At 39.6% G+C, this 20,181-nt stretch overlaps 1 protein-coding gene across 2 annotated transcripts in view; it reads left to right on the forward strand.

The window, feature by feature from the left end:
- The window catches only part of RSRC1 (arginine and serine rich coiled-coil 1), a 167,833-nt gene that overhangs the window by 60,764 nt on the left and 86,888 nt on the right, over nt 1–20,181 (forward strand). For both annotated transcript variants that reach the window (XM_080410302.1, XM_080410303.1), the window contains one exon: nt 15,518–15,554. In XM_080410302.1, coding sequence (XP_080266428.1) covers nt 15,518–15,554 — 37 coding nt within the window. The remainder of the gene's footprint in view (nt 1–15,517; nt 15,555–20,181) is intronic.

Raw genomic sequence — 20,181 nt, forward strand, 5'->3', positions numbered from 1 at the left:
GTGTGTGTGTGCTTTTGTAGTGCACCAAGGATTATGTGCTGGCTATGTCGTATGTACGAAGACTGGACATGTTACAGATATTTTTTCCATTGGTTTGTGCAACTTCTGTCATTACAGATGTATAAGAAAGGGAGTCCACCTTAAATCCCAAATATCAGGCAGACTTTTCAAATTTTTCTTCATGGTTGAAACGATTTCACACATCTTATATACAGTTTGAACATTTTTGTTTACCCTAGGTGTTGGTTATGCTGTGTTTCTTTCTACTGTTGGGCAAAAAAATATGCATAGCTAACTAAACTATGTTCCCCTCTGTTGCATGTAGGCACAAGGCTGATTCTTCCAGTTGTTTCCGTTATCAGCCGTTTGTACTGGTGCAAGAGTCAGCCATCCAAATGTGGACCTTGCAGGCTGACCTTGATGACTGAAAGCCACAATGACTGGAGGAAGGATATAGACTTGTATATGTTATATGTTATATGTTGTTTGCTTATGTTAGAACAGCATCCTGACCTGTTTTGAATGATTGGAAATTATTATGCACAAATGTTCTCGTAACTTTCCAATATCTTGCTCTACCAGAAAGTTAAGTAGGTGGCTTATCCTACCGTGCCATTGTGTAAAAGGCCACTCGGCCCTGACCATTGTTACATGAATGTGTTTGATTGCTTGGAACTGTTCCAGTTCCAGTTTCCGGGGACACTGGTTTCTGGCACTTCTTTGCAAGACATAGTAATTTTGTATATTGCGATTATAACTTTCAGCCAAAACTGAAAAATCTGGGAAAAGAGCCAATATACTAGATTATTCTTTTCCCCCAGCAATATCAATGTGCTATTTCTGTAGATGAGTCCATCGGTCTGCGCAGTTACTCTGTATTCTGAATTTGTTATATTCTTTTTTTTCTTAAGCCTGACTTTAATCTCTTTCAGAGCACTGATACTCCAATGTTCTCTACCCAGGCCATCTAATAGTGGTTAGCAAAGTATTCATGTTACTCCATTTAACATCAGTAAGACTGTCTGGAATACATTTCTTAATAGAGTGAAAGAAGACAAATATGAAGGGTTTTATAATAAAATACAGAAAAATCCTTAGTTCTGATAGCATCATGGAGATGCAAAGTCTTCTGTTCGCAAAGGGGTTGCTCGCTTTAGTGCCTGCTCCTCCTTTGAACGAATATAAAAGCTTGATTCATGCACGAGGGCGGCTAACTCTTGAGGCTGCCACCCCAAGCTGTCTGCCTTACTTTGCTGTAAAAATTAACATTTTAATGGAAACCAGCACCGCTTTTGGCTTGTTGTAGAGCATCAGTCTGTAATGGTTCAGGAAGTCCTGCGTGAGCAGCCAGGTAGGCGAGTGCTGGAGGCAATGTGTGATCAGATAAAATCATTTCTATCGCAGAGTTTGGCGTCTCCTCGATACAAAGTCTGCCGAGGGAGGTCTGTGTAGGTTCAGCATGTCTCCTGTCCTAAACGGTGTGAGCTGAGGTGAATGGAAGTGGGTACAGCTGAGAATACAGAGATGAGGGTAACTTTTATGGACTAATGGGCATCTAGCTCCAAGTTATTTCCCCAGAGAAGGCGACAGAACAGTGCTTGCTCAGTTGTCAGCCCGATCATCCGCATTTGCAGGTGTTCCTGTACGGTCTGTGAATCCTCTAGAAATTGCTGCTGTTGGAGGCTCTAGCAGCTTATTTGTTTGGAATTTGTTTTTATAGGATGTTTTGCTTTGCCTCCAATATTTGCAGGTACAATAGGAAGTGCTGGTTTTAATCTTCAAGCTCCAAATACCTTAAGATCCAAGTTTCCTTGGAGCCTGCCATGTTTATGGTACTTAATTTTTTCAGGAATTCCTTGGCTTTATATTAGAAAAATAACCTTTGAGGGAAATCTTGGCTGTAGAACGAGACATGTTTTATATTTTTGTCTTTTTCTTCTAATTTTGGTCCATTTGGTGGTAAATCAGTGGTGTGCAATACTAATTATTTTAATTTCATTGAAGGAATGCCAAAATACAAAACGCCTAGCAAGATTTCTGGTCTAGACTTTGGCTGGCCACTTCTCAACAGTTTGCTCCGTCTTGCAAAGCCAGTACTGCTGTCTGTTTTCACCGGAGACTTTCTCCGTGAAGTGCTGGGAATGCTAAATGCCAAATAAAATAGATGATGTTAGTCTTACGTGGTAGTAAAAGGTTAAAAGCATATTAATGAAAGCAAGCGTTTTGTACAGTTAAATGAATAAGGCCAATGTGCTGTGGTAAGAAGAGCAGGCTTAACAATTAAGGAACACGTGAAGCCCTAAGGTGGTTTCGGTGCAACTCAACCAGCATGAAGTGCTTAGACATCGTTACTTGATGTTGGGGGCTTTTTGATTTCTTTTTTTTTTTCCCCAGGATGTCAAATTTTCTACAAAAATTTTAAGCTGTGATTTACTGGAACTTAAGGATCTTTTCTTGTTTACTTGAACTCACCGTAATGCTTCGGACGTCAGATTCTAGACGCTATCCGTGCTTTCGGCACAGGCATAGCGTTGTCTTGAATACATCTATTGCTCCTGAAACTTCTCCCTGAGAAGCAGATACGTAATGAGCACAAGACCAAAAGCAATTTTAGCATTCATTAATTGTTCTCAAATAATAACAGACTTGTAAATTATATAGTCAGAGGCTATTACAAATGCTGGGGAAAGAAATAACAAATAAGCAAGATACAGACCTATTAGTGTTGTCTAGTGCGGCTGTTGAATTAGCGGAGAGTTAATTGCGCTTGGTATCAAGAGAACTATTAGCCTTGTCAGATAATTTAAAGAAATGAGCCTGTTCTCTCCAATCTTGATGTAGCTGTGTTAGGTACAAATCCACTGTGACTAGGTCCAGGTGTGACAGAGGGTTTTTTTGACAACTGAAGCTCTTTATGCTGGAATACCGAGATATTATCAAGGTAGGCTTCAAGTTCTGATCTTTGCTATTACACGTATTTAAAAGTGCGTTGACAAAGTCTGGGGTGATTTGGTAGTGTGCAGGTGCCCAGCACTGCTCTGGGCTTAGTGCTGTAAAGGCAAAGGTGCTGAAGTGGTGACTGCTGTCAGTGGTCTCTGTCAGCTGCCTCCTCTTCCAAATCTCCTCCATGAGCTTCATTAGCTGGTTTTGGTTTGCTTTGGTTTTTTCCAAGCTTTCCATTGATTCTAAAGCGCTTTCAGGTTATTTTTGTCGCTGCCTGTTAGGCTTGGTTTTGGACAGCTGTGTTTGAGAGTTGCAATCCATTTTTATTTTTCTCTATTTTGAGGAGCTATTATTTATTTCCCTGTGTTTGTGGCCAAGGAACTAAATTCCTATCAAGCTTGAAGAACTTATCTCTACCTTTTTTAATTTTTACAGATTTGTCTTGCAACACAGCCCAACGTGGAAGTTGTTAGAAGGTACAGCATTCCTCCTTATTGAAAGTCAGACTTGAAAGAAACCCTTTTCATATTAAATATGTTTTCAAAATTCATCTAGGAATTAACAAAACAACCTTTTAGAAGAATTTGTGAGTCTTCTGCACAAAATAAAAGGGTCTTTGTGGTGCTCTTGGTAACTTACCAGCCTCAAATTATTGAAAAGCATCTACAAAATTCTGGAGTCAGGTGGGACAAGATGCATCTGAACGCTGGGGAGGTAGTGCCGGGGTTGTGACTTGTGCCATCCCAAAATATTTATGGTGTGTTTATTTGAGCTGAAAATAGCTGCAGTACCGTAGTGATGGTAAATCCTCCAGATGTATTAATAAGGTGTTTTGTTGAGGTTCATTCAGGTTATTCATGTAATAACAGGGGCTTGTGCCTCACGTCAGACTTATGTTGCAGAATCTTCTGAGCTGCTCCTACCTCACAGCGTGTGGTCGGGCTGCTGGGAATGGCTGTCTTACAGAAACCTGGGGCTTTCAAAGGCTTTCTTTGGGGCTACGTGGAGTTGTAATAAAACAAACTGTTTAATTGTGAAATACAGCCTGAAACTAAAGTCTCTTAAGACCAGAAGTGCTACAAGCTGTGTCAGCTGAAGTAGTTGAGGAGATAGAATCTAAATATTCCGAGATCAGGTGGCTCTGCTTTTTTCAGAAGGAAAATTTTTTACCTTGTGTAGGAGTGAAAAGATAGGATATAGATATAGATAGATAGGCCTATCTGACATTTAAACACATTTTAAACATTTAGAGTATATTCTGAATGTGCCCCTGCATTCCTTTGGGAGATAAATTCAGGCCAGATGAAAGAACGTAGAGGAATTAAACTAAAGTGACAAAATCAAACTGCAGGGACACTAAGAGGAACAGCGCAAAAGCATTTACAAATTGGATTTTTATACCTCCCAACAGTGATGCCTAAAAAAGCGCGAGGGTTCAGTGTGCTAAAATTGGATCAAATGCAGTCGAAGCGGCGGAGTTTCAGTAAAGTGGCACTTTGTGGGTCTCAGCTGAACTTGACCACGGTTGCTAAAGTGCTGCACACATCTTCAGGAATAATGGGAATGTGAAACTACTTGTTCTTAGTCTTTGGCCTTAAAATGTGTGTGTCCTGGAGCTGCTGGGTCGTCCCGGGCTTTCATCTGCACTGTGCAAATTGATCAGACGTGAATGCTAGAAACAAATACCTACCTTTACTGAAGGTAGTAGGTACATTACTCTGCTGCTTATCTTTGCTTTTTGTTCCAAATGCCTGCTTTATGGAATGGAAGGTGGGGTTTGGTTTGGTTTGTTTTTTGTTTTGTGGTTGGCTTGTTGTTTTTAAATCAATTGTTTATTTTTAAGCAGCACCAGTTGTTGTGCTGCTGCTGGCTAGAGAGGAAGGAAACTCATCCCAAATTTCTATGGCAGGCTCCTGTTTTTTTGGGACTCTCTTAGTCTTGCCTAAAGCCACGACCTGCTATTTGAAATCCATCTGTTCACTTTCTCTTAATTTGTGTTCTAAGTGCAACATCTTCTGCTCTAGCATGTGAACTTCCAATTCATTTTTATTTTATATTCTTTCTTTTTGGAAAGCACTGGCAGTAGGGCAGCAAAACTGACTGTGTTCTCATGCTGCGTAAATAGAGGCATATAGGTTTTGGGTTTGTTACAGGATATTTTTAATTATAAGAACACCTCTCTGTTTAGACCCTCTGAAGAAACTTGTGAAGTGCAAAGAACAAAATCAAAGCCTGTGAGTCTGCTGGTAACTTCTGGTGTTTAGATTTCCCATAAAAGAAACCCTGACTTGTAAAGCAGCATTTAGACGAGGGGTATATGGAAAAAGTTGTCTGACTTGTAGTGATGGATTATAAAGCGATCACAAATCATCTTTGTAAGGTATGCAAATAGTGTAAGAAGTGACTGGCGAGATGGGTCCCTGAGTTTAAGGAGAATGATTTATGCTGGTTAAAAATAAAAAAAAGTATCTACAGATACGGTATTGGCAGTGAGCTCGTTGGCGTTGGGTATGGGCAACAGACCTGAGGCTGGATGAGCTTAACTCCGATAAGATATATTGAATATAGATACTGGCTGTGTTCTGTGAACTGAGATTTATGGGGATTTAAAGAAAGAAAGAGAAAAAAAAACAAACCAGAGAAAAGATTTAGTGATTTGTTTCTAAAATTAGTAGAGTATTTAAGTTGTTGCTATAGGATATTCGATAATAGAATGTGTATCTGTACAGTACAACCTTAACATGCAAGTAGTATCTTACAATAGCAATTTTGAGCAATAAATGAAAGCATGAGGGTTTTTTTTCCCCACAGAGATTAGTAGATGGTTTGTGCCAGCAGATAGGTTTTAAACTTCATAAACTTCTACAAGATTATATCCTTTTGGGAAGAATGCATAGCACAGAATCTTAAAAAAAACCAACATGAAAAATTACAAATAATACAGACAAATCCTAGATTAACTTGTTTCATAGGCAGAGTGTTTGTAATTGGTAACTTTCTTTTTATTGAACATTTAGTGGGGAACTGTTTATTGTTTCCCTAAGCACAATTTTCATGAGCATTTACTATTTTTTTTTTTACAGTTTATAATGAGTTTAGACAAAGATGGATCTGTTCAAATGCAATGTCATTTCAGCGTGGTGTAGTGAGCTGTGTGTTCTTGAAGTATTTACAAAACATGATTACAGAACTTGTTAAATGCGCATAGGTAGTTTAAAAAATACGAAAGAGGCTTGAGGTTTCCTTGTGTGGATTTTTTTTTTTTTTTTTATCAACAGACTGAGGGCCTAAAGGAATAGAGGAAGTGAATGGACACCAATGTATCCAAATATCTCATTTTGCCTAAAAGCAAGTGCCGGCAGATAAATGCCCATAAAGGGATTTCTTTCTTAAGCCCCATGGATTTTTTTTTGCAACTTTTTGTGTGAGTTAGAAATGAAAACCATTCATCTAGTGCCCCAAAGAACGGCCTTATTGAATGGAATAACAGTGTAATGTACCATTGAAGGCAGGATTGAAAGTGATTATCTTGTTAACTCTTGACAGTTACCGCCAGCTTGAAATAGAACTGGCAGGCTTGATTTGCAAATGAATTAGAGCTTTTTCATTTTGTGCCAGGATCATCTTTTTATATTCTGATATGACAGATGCTATGTTCCACGCTTTTGTTTCTCTTCAGTTTTATACTTGCAAATAAAAAACAAAAGATTATGATAGTAATTTTATTTGCATCTTTTCTCTAGGAGTTTATTCTTTGTCTAGAAGTTTTTAATCTTATATTTTTCAAAAATTTGTTTAAGAATAGTATTGTTCCTGCAGAATAAAATTTCATTAGGTTAAGTACAGTAGTAATTGGGTGAATGAGGAGGATTTAGAAGCTTTCAGAAAATGGAAAATTGATTGTACTCGAATTGTTTTAGTGCTTAGAACATTTACATTTTCTCACTGAATTACACTTAAATTTAATGTTCTTCAGTACTAAGAGTTGAGTGCAGCTGAGGAAAACCTAACGTTTTAAATATTTATCCTAACAGTATGCTAATAGAAATACATGTGTAATTAGTTTCAGACTTAATGCTGATAAACTGTGTTTATATTCTGCAGCCATCCAAACACAGATGGTAAGGTGTTAGGTATGATAATTATTGTGCACTCTTTATATGTTCCTCATTAACCTGTAACACTCTTTACTAGTCCGGAGAGTTTTTACTATAGTTATGCTTACCAACATTAAAACTTGTTCTGCTTTGTTTAATATGCAGTGCAGCGTTCTGTGCATTTACACTGCTGGGCTTTTTGCTACTTTTGTAATCTATTCTGTTCTTTGAGGCTAATTAGCAACACTTCCTACTACCACTAATGTCCATTACGGAAATGTTTTCATACACTTTCACCTACAGGATGTGTTTTAATTGAATATCTACTAAATAATATTACAGAAAAGGTAAAACAGGCCAAAGTTGTCTAATTTATTTAAGACTGGTTGACAGAGATAGTGACATTCCAAAACCCGAAGCTTAATTGCTTATGTTTGCTGGGAATGTCAACGCTGATTAACAAGGTTCTACTCTTTGTGAAGGGAACCATGTGCACAGAGCAGGAAGACAAAAACCCCCCCACCCACCCAGAACCCAGGGAAAAAGCCAAGAGAACCTCACTCCACATACTCTGAGGACTCCAGTGTTACGAGGTCCTTGGAGTTGCCGGGTTTATCTGAGAGATGGCTTGAACTAGCAACGAGGAGAAAGAAATCCGCTTTGATAATTTATGAGATTTCCATATCTGACCTGAAGTCTCGGTAAAACAGAATTGGGAGATTTTGGGGTAGTTATCTTGGCGATCATTTATCTGAGAAATACTTGTGGAGGAAAAGGGATTTTTATTTTTTTTTTTTTTTTGGTAGGGTCTGTTTGAAAATATTGATTCTGTCAACATGGTATTTTTTCACCCCTCTATTTAGTTTCAGTATTTATTTCAATTGCGTAAAATCTTGCATTTTACTCTGCGAGGCAGGGTTATATGTATTTTTTTTTCTTCTCTTGAATATTTCATAAGGTCTATTGGGTACTGATTTTTCTTCTCTCTAGGATAACATATTATGGAAATTGTTTCACCTTGTGTCCCGTTTAAAGTCCCTGGTTTTAGCATGATTCAATTTAGTTTGCATTATACTCTACTGAGTTCTTCAGCAGTTCCAAGTTATTCCATATGTGTTTGTGTGGGGGGGTGACTTCTGCTTTTCTTCCTGCTTTTGATAAGTGACCTTCATATGATCTTCTTGAATCTTTGTTACATTTAAATTTATTAGGAATCGGCCAAACTTCTTACCATTTTTTCCCAAGTGAAATCAATTATTTGGATGACTGTAGTGAGCGAGCCACTGAGCATACCACCACCAGCTTTGGAGTCTTTGTACTTCAGGATCAGTTCCAGATCGTTTGAGTCTGATACGAAGTAAGAGCAAACGAACATTCCACCCTTTCAAAAATATCATGGATGCTTTTTCTAGCAGAGGGTAAGATTCTTTAACCATTTGCTCTTTTTCATGAGAGTTTGCTCTGCACAAAAGATTGGAAAGAGCAGCAGAAATTTACTAGTTCAGCTATATCTCATCATGTTGAGCTCTTATGTGAGAAAGAAAATTCTCAACCTAATGTATTATGTTGGTTTTCTGGATGCTTAGTGCTATCGGAGTAACAGCCAGATGCCTGTCCTGTGTTTCTTCTCGCCGGTACCCTCTCCGATGTTGGCACTGCATACCTAAATTATTTTCACTATTTTATTTTGTAGTCATTTTATTGTTTGCTTTGATCTCCAATAATGGAAGAAAACAGGGGTTTTAGGTACAAGGAGCCACAACTCTTAAAGCCATTACAACTGTCAAGGGATTCACGTGGCATTGAGAGTTTGTGTAACTTACCTAAGTAGTAGGTTGCAGAGATTTTGATTTTTGTTTTTGGTAATATCATTTGCGTACGTTATTTGGTTACTTTGGTTACATTTTTGTGTAAGAGACGTAGGAGGAAATACCTTTCTTTTATGGATTATCTCCTCTTGCCTTTTGCATACTCCCTTTGATGTAACTTCCACTTACGGCAACAAAAATATAGCCCTGCTTTTCAGGTTTTTCTTCATAACCCTGAGGAGGTTGAAGTGGGTAGTGTTGAACAGCAACGTGTTTGTTGTAGTTCTGTTTCTGCACGTTACGTGGTCATTGCCAGCAGTTCTGCCAGACCGTCGGGTGGCATTGGACCAGCTTGGCGTTGAAAGTCAGTAGGGGTGAGTTTACCCGTTCACCCAGGCGAATTGGCACCGTCCTCCAAAAGATAGTGTCAGAGGAGAGGGCAGGCACAGGGCTTAGATTTTTGTGTGATCTTCGCTGCGTCTTTCAAAGCCTACTGAAATAAGCGTCCGTGGTCTGAAATCGGATTTGGAAACATTAGCCTATAATTTCACAGACAGCATGGCAATACAAAACCTGTATAACTGAGTGGAATACGATGGGGATATCCATTTTGAAAAACTGCGCCCAGGGCTCTATAACTCTGAAGCTGAAGGTCAAGCTGGCTCAGGGAAGAACTTCAAGCATGTTGTCCCTTCTGAGCAGTCACAGTGCAGACGCCATAATCGGGTGCTTTTGCTCTAGTTGTTGCCAATAGGGAGAAAGTACTTTTTTCTGTAGCAGGCTTTTATTTTGCTGGAATTGAACAAAGGCATGATCTGGCCGTGACTCTTTTACTCCTGATGTCTGGCATGTTCTCTGAGCTTAAGATTACTTAGTGAAGTTATTCCAGAATACAGCGTGGTTTAAATGTTTGCGTAAATGCGTCACTGAACAGTGATAAGGTCACAAGTACATCGTTCACGCTACCCAGCCAGTTGTGATTAAACTGTGTGTAAGTACACATGATGCTGTATTCCAAAATGTGCATGCACGATAAAAATTAGAAAAAAGTTAAAAACCTCAGGGGGAAAAAACTGTTCTTTATTTTCCTCCTCCTCTAAAACTGGCTGCCTGGAACACCTTCAATCTGATTGTACAGACTTTTGAGGCCGATGAAAGTAAATCCAGCAAAAATTGAATATATAAAATAAAAATATATAAAAGTGGGGGAGCAGTTCTCCATCTTAGAGATGTCCCAGGGCTGAATTAAATAGCGTGTAATGATGTGGAAAGCTAATTTTGTCTTCCCAGGAATACACAGAGCCCAGCTCTAGTCTTGGAAATTATGAGATATTGGCCTTGAAACTCACCATTGGGAGAGCTGATCTTGCCACAGGTTGGCAGAGTTTTGGATGGGTGATTTCCACATTCTGAGGGAGAGAGGAAATTGTTACCAGCTGTTGTTGGTGGTGTTTTCTGGGATTTGGAGTATTAATGCTGAGTAATACTAGACTGAGTAGTTGTGGCAAGTGTAATAAATTCCATATCCAAATCTGATTTAGATTTGTTTGATTATCTGTTTTTACAGTGCCTACTGACAAGCAAAGCATCTCTTAGCAGAGCACTGAGAAGACTATGAGTATCAGAAGCAGAAAATGATGTGGCAAAGTCCTCGTGGAATTTGAGATGCCAATCTGCTAAAATAAAGATGATACACAAAAAGGAAGGTCTAGAGACAGCTGACTAGTCTACTTCTCCCATGGCTGTCACCGCCACTGTAGTTGTATTCGGTAGGACTGCTTGTCACTTTGCCTGTGTTGGGTCAGCATAGATTCCTCACACTGAAGAAGCTGAAGGCAGGAGAGGCAGTGGCATCACATCGTCTTTTCCATAGCCCTTGGTATAATTCCTAATATCTAAGGCATATTTTTGTTCATTTCTGTTTTCTCTTCTATCTACCTTCAACACAGAGCTTAGGGAGGTGGGAGAAAGGACTAGACCACCACTCCAGCTTGGTTTTGCATAGTATTTATGCTTATTTAGATTATTGTTATATTATGTTTAGCCCGTTTTCTGTTTCTTGTATTGGTGAGTGTTTACTATATTGCAACTGCTGAAGTTTATAGAGAGCTCTGAAGCCTTCTGAAGAGGTTCGGCTGTTCATTTTGAGGCAATGTGTCTAGAGTACGAGTTGGGGCTGATAACATGCAGAAGAAAGCAGGTGGGTGTGCTACTGGGAGGAAGGTCTGTAGGGAAGGCCATTAGATGACAGCAAGCAGCAGAAGCATCTTAATGTGAGGATAAAGAACAGAAACACATGAGGTTCTTTCAAGAACATCTTTCACTGTGAGGTTCTTCATCCAAGAGGAATACTGGGACAAAAAAGGGATTAATTGAAAATGATGCTTGACAGATTATTGAAAGGATTGTGAGATGCGATTGTTGAATGATCCAAGACAATTTTAAGAGTGAGAGCGCTCTGTGAAAATGATCTGTAACCAGTTGGGATAATGCTGCCTGATCATCAATGCTGACACATTGGCATTCGTGGGGAGTGGAGGTAAAAAGCCTTCTCCCGGAGCGCTGCGTGTGACCTGGTTCCTGCTCTTAATGTGGTGGGACTGGAGGGGATTCTGCCAAAGCCCTTGCTAGCTACGAGGTGATTTATTCATTTGGCTTCTGAGGAGAAGAATGAGAAACACTGGGACTGTTCTGTCAGGGGCTGGAGCACTTGCCTGGTGAGGGGACCTGAGGGTTGGGGTGGTTCAGCCTGGAGAAGAGATGGCTCTGAGGGCACCTGGCAGCAGCCACCCAGCCTGGGGAGGAGGGAGATCACCACGAGAAGGAGCCAGGCTCTTGGGACTGGTCTGTGGTGGGAAGGAAGGGGCAACCAGCACAGACTGAAGGGAAAAAAAAAAAAAAAAAAAAAAAAGAGACGTTTGCAGGAGATGGAAGGGAAGGATGGTCCCAGCGTGGACACTGAATCCGTGAGATGGGTTGCCTGGGACAGCTGGGCTTTCAAGAGCAGCCTGGATGAAGCTGAGCAGCCTGGATGAAGCTGAGCAGCCTGGATGAAGCTGAGCAGCCTGGATGAAGCTGAGCAGGCATAGGACTGCATGCCTTCAGCCCAGGCTACCTGCGGGTGATCCACACGTACGGGTAATCCGTCACATTATTCTACCGCCTATGGATTCTAACCAAAAAAACTATGGCAAAGAAAACTTCTTAACTACAAATATAAGGGCAGCGTTGAGAAGGAGTTAATAAGAACTTGAGAGGAACCAAAGAATGTGGGCTGAAGTGGTTTGTTTTCGTTTGGACTAAATTTTTTACAAACGTAGAATACTTCCAGTTTGATACTACTGATCTGAATAGCAGCATGAATCTGAATAGCTCTCAACTGTTTGTCATTTTTTAAGGAGGATAACAGAGACCTACTAACAAGCTCAATTGCCTATTTTAGTGATAAGCAAAAATATCTCTGAGATTTCTTTGGTTTTAGGGAACCTGACAGTAATAAAATAAGCCCCTGGCATCCACAGTGTGGTGTTAATGCTAGCTTCTTGAGGGTGCTTTGCTCCACAGGTCCAGGTCTAAATGTATCCAGTAATTTGTTTAGCTCTGTTGTGCAAAAACAAGTATTAGTTCTACAGTTCCCATGTGAAACTGCTATAAATGTATTAAGATTTCACAAATTTCCTTTTTATTTTATAATAGCTAAAGTTTGGATATTTTGAAGATACTGCATATTATTCAGCCACCTTGATTAATGGTTAGTTTTTTATGGGAACCTACATTGATGTACGTGAATATACGTCCAGGTTAAAATCAAGATTTCCAAAAAGTGCTAGCGAATATTTTTAGTTTACTGGCAAAGGAACTAGCACTACTAAGTTAACGCTGCCTCAGTTAGTTACCGGCTACACTTGCTAAATTGAATTCCTGGCTTGTTGTTACAGGCCCCTCGTGACCACAGTTCAAATTTAGCTGCAATTTTTTCCCCTGGCATTACCAAAAGCTAACATTTGGATTAGCCAGAGTATTAAGCTTGCTGTGTTTAATGTATGATTTTAAAGTATGTGCACGTCAACTAGTATTTTACAGCACAAAGTCTTGCCTATAGTGGGGAAACACAATTCCAGAGCTTCTCTGATGGAAAAAAGAAAAACTCAAAAATAAAACCAAACTTGCCTAATGCATCAAAAAAAACCAAGTGTGGCGCCCTGGAGGCGTTCTGAAAGGCAAATATGTGTCTTGTTGGGAGCTACGTGGTGTGGTGTAGAAACTGAGTAAAATGTTATTATGAAATGATACATGATATCAGAATGATATAAAATTAATATAATTTTCTTATGGTGTTCCTATATAGGAGTATTGTAATAGTGGATGTGCATAAAACTGCTCTGGTCTTTTATTTGTAGTGTTTAGTGGTATTAATGGTTAAGGTATTCTGTAGGCATCTAGGGTTATGTACTAGACTGAGCTTGTAGCAACAGGTCTGATTTTTGCATAACACAATATTTGAAGTATAGTATTAATGGGAGTCTTAGTTGTATAATTATTGTTTAACTAGAAAGATAAAATTATGCCATGGCTTTACTAGTTGTCACCACTGATTGATGCACGGCAGCCTCCGGCTGGGAAGAGGTTTTCATTGGAAGTGACAGGTGCCACAAGGTTTATTTAGGACAACCTCAACCTTGTCCTGGTTAGTTTGATAACGTTTGCCTTATGTATGTTCAACCACTCCATTTCCTGCGTTAGAGCCTTGTGTTACACCAATATTACTATCTGTGCTGCCTCAACTACAAATTGGATGAACAGCCAGTGACACTTTTTCAATATTATTACATTAAACCAAGTGGATTTTGATTGATAACCTAATATTCAACTAATGCAAAACATCAATCATGGCAAGTATATTAATTATTTAATATTGCGGTCTAATTCAGAAATCGATGTGCTGCATGAGGGGAAGGGAAACTCAGTGTTCCCAGAAGACTTAAGACAGGGAATGATTAAAAAAAACCCAACCCAACAAACAACAAAACCCTGCTGTACTCTTGTGTGTGAGTTCGATACAAATCTTTATTCATTTGCCAATAATCTCTTCGCATTTTCCACTTTGGGACCTTTTTTATCAGTTTTGAGACCTGTAATTGAATTAAGTCTGCTTTCAGCACAGGGCAGAAGGAGTTGCACAAATATTGATGAAGTCATGACAGGGACAGCGCGGGAGACAGACCACTAACAGGGCAGGTTTTATGCCATTAGTCGGGAGCTCCTCGCAGCAGTGTCTTGCATCCAGCTTCCCAAGTAATTAAATTCTTCACGGCCATTTAGCACATCAAAAATAGACGTGGGAGATGATTTTTATTTCAATACTGAATGGATGTAAATGATGAGTTCTCATTTCAAAATACAAAATAACAGCGTGAGGAAAGGGCATCTTTTTCTCTTGCTTCATTCATGGTTATGTTCAAATGGGACCCAAGCGCGTGGCAGAGCTTTTTTGAAATGCGTATGAAGTTATAAATAAAAGCTTTCTGTAAAAAGTCTAAAATACAGTACAGCAAGGTGATACAGCGTGTGCTTGAACGTAGCCTCACTCGGCATCCAGTGAGATGCCATCCCTTTGGCCCTTTGTGTGTGTATCTCTGCCTCGCGCCTTTCGCAGCCTTACCAGGCACTGCAGGGAGCGCAACCCTCGGCTCGCGCCGCTTGCTGTCTCAGAGGGATGCAGTGGGGTTTTTGCTCCTGTGGCTTGGGACGGTTGAGTAATTTGTTGAAAAGTTAGTATTATACATCCATGCTACGCTAGATAGTTTGCTAAGTGATTACCTTGCGGGTGGTTCAGTGCGGGTTTGCCGTGGGTACAGCCGCTGTCCTCAAGGCACGGTTACACTGCGGGCAGCGGGTACCGCCTGGGGGCAGTGGGAGCAGAGACAGCCCCGGTGCATAGGGGCCTGGGAGTTGGGGATTTTTAAAATTTGTTTTCCCTTAGTTTTCTTTCAGGTTATCTTTTTTTTTTTTTTTTTTTTTTTTTTTATATATATATAGCAGGCTATGTTGAGGATTAATTCTCACTCAGAATCCTCCGGGCTTTTCTGTGTTTTTGCTTTGACAGTTTGGTCTGTTTTTCTGCAGCTGTCTTTGTGCAACATTACTTCTCATTTTTGTGTCTGTACATTTGTATTTTTTTCAGCTGTCAGGAATCAAATGCAAAGTTCCACTGCGGCTGCCACGACCTAGTTAGTTAATGTACAATTTGTTCAGCCCATCACCTTTGTAAACAGTCACAGAATTTTATTACTGAAGCAGTGGCAAAGCAGAACCATGAGCCACTGATTGTGGATGTGATAAATAACATTATGCGCTGTCTTGTTTTGTTATTTCCAATATGAATAGTCGCTTAATTATTGTAAAAATGTTGTTTCTTTAAATGAGTGCCCTGTTGCATTGCTACCGTTTATTGCAATTTCAAGGCAGCTAAAATTTGAAGTTTTAAATAATTCTGTAGTTGTGCATTAGGATAATTGATACTTTTTAGGTATTGCAATGATTAAGATATTAAAAGTAAACATTTTACCTACTCGAGAAATTACATGGCTTTGACATTTCTGAGTTAAACATGAATCATTATAGACAAGGGTTTAGCAACTATTTAGAACTTTTGTTCTTCTGTTACAGGGACTCTGGAAACATCAAAGCTGGATTAGAACATCTGGTAAGTTTTAATTTTCTCTTGAACATTTGCATCATCTTTGATATCTGCATTCCAAATGAACACTTTTGAATGAGCTTTGAATACCTTGAATTGAGAAAGTCAACCATTTCCCAGAGGGTCAGCTTACTGTTATTATGTGAAGGCACTTACATTTTCATTTATCTTACCGTTTCAAGGGAATTTTAATTTTTTTAAATTACTTTTTTTGATGTAGAGATGAAATAAAATGGACTACAATCCTTGGATTGATGATTGCCTTAATTATAAACAAAAATTGTTTGGTGTTGGATTTTTGGCATATCCTGATCTGAAAACAACAAACTTGTGATTAAAAAAAAAAAAAAAAGACACACACACAATCAAATATTGCATGCATAAATATGGTATGTTTTAGTAATTTGAAGTCTTTGAAAGAAGTGCACAGCTTTGTTTTTTCTCTTGTCTTTGCTTTATGAATAATGTATTGACTTAAATTCCATTCAGTGCTGCAGTATAAAATAATTATTGAGGGGCAAAATATTTTTGGTTTAAGTAAACATATTAAAACCGCAAGTGATGGCAAGACATACTTAGCGTTAAAAACTAATCAGTTGATCAAAACTGGAAAAAGTACAATATTGTCACAAGTCTGAAGCTCGTTGAGCCTAGGATGTTAGTATCAGCAGTCATCAGAACATTAAGTAGTTCATCTAAACAGATTATTAAATCCCATTAAATCAAAATATTCACTATTAACAGCACGTATATCCCAGTACATCATGAGAAGTGTTTAGGTTCATGTTTAATTTTTCCATATAATATCTAAATAATATATACTGTTCTGTACCGCTATTAAAATAAAATCTTATCACAATGTATTGCAGGAGCATTTGAAAAAATTGCTTTTCTGTTGTTGCTTCCCATTTTGGGAATCGCTTGGGAAATATGATTTGTAGGAGCTTGTGTACCAATATCTTCTTGGAGTAACAGCGGGATGAAAAGGATGTATATTCTGGCATAGTTGTCAACAGTTTCCCCTTTATAATGGTGGCATATTAAATGTTCCATTGCAACTAGTATTTTGAATCTGTAAATGGAATAAATAGCTGAGCGTTATGAATAGTTCGTAGAGCAGTTTGAAAATTAATCTTGTTTGCTAGTTCCATTGGTACCTTGCATGCTAGTTGAATCTCTTAAATAAATTTTTAAAATGTTTCATTCCTCTGCTGGTGTCAGGTAGTTGTAATCTGATGGGTTCAGAGAATTTTTCTAATGCATTATAAAGATGCTGTAGTCTTGACAGATGACCATGACTGGTACTTTTTCTAAATTGGGAGTGCTGCAGGAGCTGGAGCTGCAGGTCTGATTTATGGTGTCACCTCCCAGCAGCAGGTGCAGAAGGAGGCGGCTCTTGGGGGTTTGAGTAGCCTGGGGAGGGGGTGGACCAGGAACAGAGTTCACTGGTGTTCAGGGTTTCTCTGGGATTTGGGGAAAAATGTACTGGGAAGGTGCTCGGCAGGGTAGTGACACCTTGACTTCTTACGGGGTAACTCACTAGATGTTCAAATAAGATTTTGTCTTCATTACGTATGTTAGCTGCTCCGTCTTTATGCTGGAAACTGTTTTATATCTCAACGTTATGTCAGGCAAGTTCACAAAGACCTTTTGGACTCCCAATAAATTGTAGGGGCATTCCTCAGAAGCATTAAGCCACATGAATGCTCTGTGTCTACTACTTCCAATTACTGCATCTCCACATACTTGCTTGTAAGGAAGCTTTTTTCCCCTTAAGGAAAAAGACGAGTCTTTATATTGATTTGGCAATTTGTTATTTAATCCCTTCTGTATAAAAGAGTGTTTCACAATTTGTGATACCATCTTTATGGGGTCTGTATGTTCCCATTAGGTTTATCTGTGTTCGTATCCCATTCGCTTGATTGCAGCCTGTTTTACTGCTTACCCTTGTTTAAGTAGCTTCTGCCGTCCTGGTATCTAGTGCCTACCTGCACACCGGAGCAAAATACAGTGGTAGAACAACTGCTGCTGCAAAAAAATACAGTAAATATTTTACAGATTGTTATTTGGAAATACTTCCAGTTTAAACCCAGATGCTTCTATAAACAAAAATATCTTCTTTGTAAACTGGAGAACTTGCCAGCAGGCCCACGCGCTGTTCCTGGGGGTGGGATGGAGCCGGCCCCCCAGAGGGAGCTGTGCTGGGCACTGCTGCTGGCGGGGGGTCCCCCAGCCTGTCTGGCCGGCTGCACTGGGGGTCGCAGCTGCACTCCCCGTGGATGGCACCCACAGTGACAGCTGCTCAGAAGATTTTTTTTTTTTTTTCTTTCAGCTAGTTAAGAAAGGAAATTGCAAAGTTCTAAGTGTAGGGGAATTAGTCTTGTATTCCAAAAATGTTGGTGGTTGTTTGCTAAATTGTACTTGGCTAATTCCTTTTCCAAGTAACATGCTTTAACAAACTGTAGAAGCCTTGGAACAGATGAGTTATATATCTGCAACCCTTAATAGGTCCTGTTTTCTATTAATAGTCCTACTAAAAAAGAACCATGGAGCCATACTTGTGGTTTATTCATTAGAGATGCCTTATTTGTGTCTTTTGTATAACATTTCAAAGCAATAACCTGCTTGTCCTTGTGGTCAAGCAGCAGAGTCTGTCCATTTTAAATGATGAAGAGAACCTGTCATTAATAGCTTGTTGAGCCCATCAGCGGTTTGTAGGAATATCGTTATTGTCTGCCAAGAACGCAGGCGCTCCCCGCGCTGCGTGTTGGTCGATCGCCCTCAGCGGGGGCAGCCCGAGGTCCCGCGGCGCTGCCCATCGCAGTGCGTGTGCTGCTGGCGCTCCCTGCTTCTGCGCGTGCAAAGTGCCACAGGTAGTGTGTGTCAAGGTCAGGGATTTGTAACTGATACTGGTTGACTCCATCTGGCAGCCCTTCGTAGTTTTGAAAGAGATCTCTGGTAGAAAAAATTGCATAGGTGATGAAGCAACCCCCAAAAGAACCCCAAAACCCCAACCGCAAGAAGCCCCTCCTTTATCCAGAAAGTGTCAATACTTGCTTACTGGCTATCGCTGTTTTTTTGCCTTGGAGCTCGATTTCGGCGGTCAGCCCCCCCCGGTTTGCACTGGATCGGTTTCAGGCTTCTGGTGATTACAGCTCAGTGGTCCTAGTGTGGCCACCGGACAGTGATGTCTAACAGAATTGTTGGCTTCCTAATGAGCTATAAAACCAAGCAGCCAATTATTTGTGTTCACAAACAATTAATTAACACTCTTAATATGAGTAATTATGTTTATCTTGCTATCCTGGCAAAATTCCATGCTGGTCAATTATATCCTGCAAGCTTGAATTCTCTCTTATTGAAGAAGTGTCAGGCTGAATGGATGATTGGGTTTTTTCCTATTGAAATAGTATTTAATTGGAAACAAGATTTTTTTCACAAGTTGTGTGGGTTTTTTTGACTTTTTTTTTTTTTAAATTTAAAAAGGCATTTCTTTCCACATGTCCTTCTGTAAGATGCTAATTATCAAAACCTGAAAAGAATTCTTTTAGGACTAGTGGTAATTTTCACCCCCATCTTCCACTCTTGGCTTCCACCCCAGCTGGGCGAGATGGCTGGGGAGGCCCCTCCGGAGAGGACGCTTGAGCCCAGGAGGTACGAGGCAGCCTTAGAGGAGCGCAGCAGCATGGCAACGGGGTGCAGCAGCAGCACTCCAGCACGGAGTTCACTCTTTCTCATCAGAAAAGAGGGTATTGGGTGAAGTCTCCCCGCTCTGGCACGAGAACAGGCATGCGGGCGATGCGAACGGGTTGTCCAAACTTTATAACTTTATTTTCTTCCCATTTGGGCAATGGGATTAGTATATCCCTCTGGTGGGGCAAGAATCTTTAGCCTGGAGCTTTCTGCTTCAGGAAGCAGTTGTGCAGAAAGTCTTCTAAAGATGGGAAATTATCATGAAAGAAAAATGTACAAGTGAAATCTTTTTTCTATCATCAAGTAGGTAATCAGATTAGTGGACGGGAAGCAGCGCCGCAAGGTGCTAGTGGCATCATCCTCGCAGATTTTTGTCTGTAGCTTGTGCTGTTGTGAGAAATGCTGATGCATCTATTTCCTTGCTAATTCCAGTCGTTCACAGCTCACTCTCGTTTAGTACATATGGATAGAGTTACTTTACACAGAAGGTAGTTTGCTTATATGTGCTCTTTTAAGTCATTGGCTTGCAATTTTTTTTTGGTCAGCATTAAACTTGAATCTTCAACTTGAATCTTCTTGATACTTTCCTTTGTAAAAGATAATAGATACATAGATGATTCCTTTTGGAGTGTTAAGTGTGAGAGCACAGCCACTGCTCATGCCTTCCTGGTAAGGTTATAATGGTAACTAGCCTTTTGGAAGTTAAAAAAAAATAAATTAAGAATTTGTAGAAATAAGCAGGTCGGGGCCCTCTTACAAAAAAATGTTAAATATAGGTTACATAGACAAATTTTGTAAATATTTGTATTTATGTAGATACATAAATGCTGTTGGAATTTTTTTTTTTAATTTATTTTTGCATTGAGCCCAAAGTTTTGTTGACTAGCATGAGATTACAATTAAGAACATTGCATTCTCCAGAGATGCAAATACATAGCTG

Source organism: Falco punctatus, assembly GCF_963210335.1.
Source record: "Falco punctatus genome assembly, chromosome: 13".
Classification (NCBI taxonomy): domain Eukaryota; kingdom Metazoa; phylum Chordata; class Aves; order Falconiformes; family Falconidae; genus Falco; species Falco punctatus.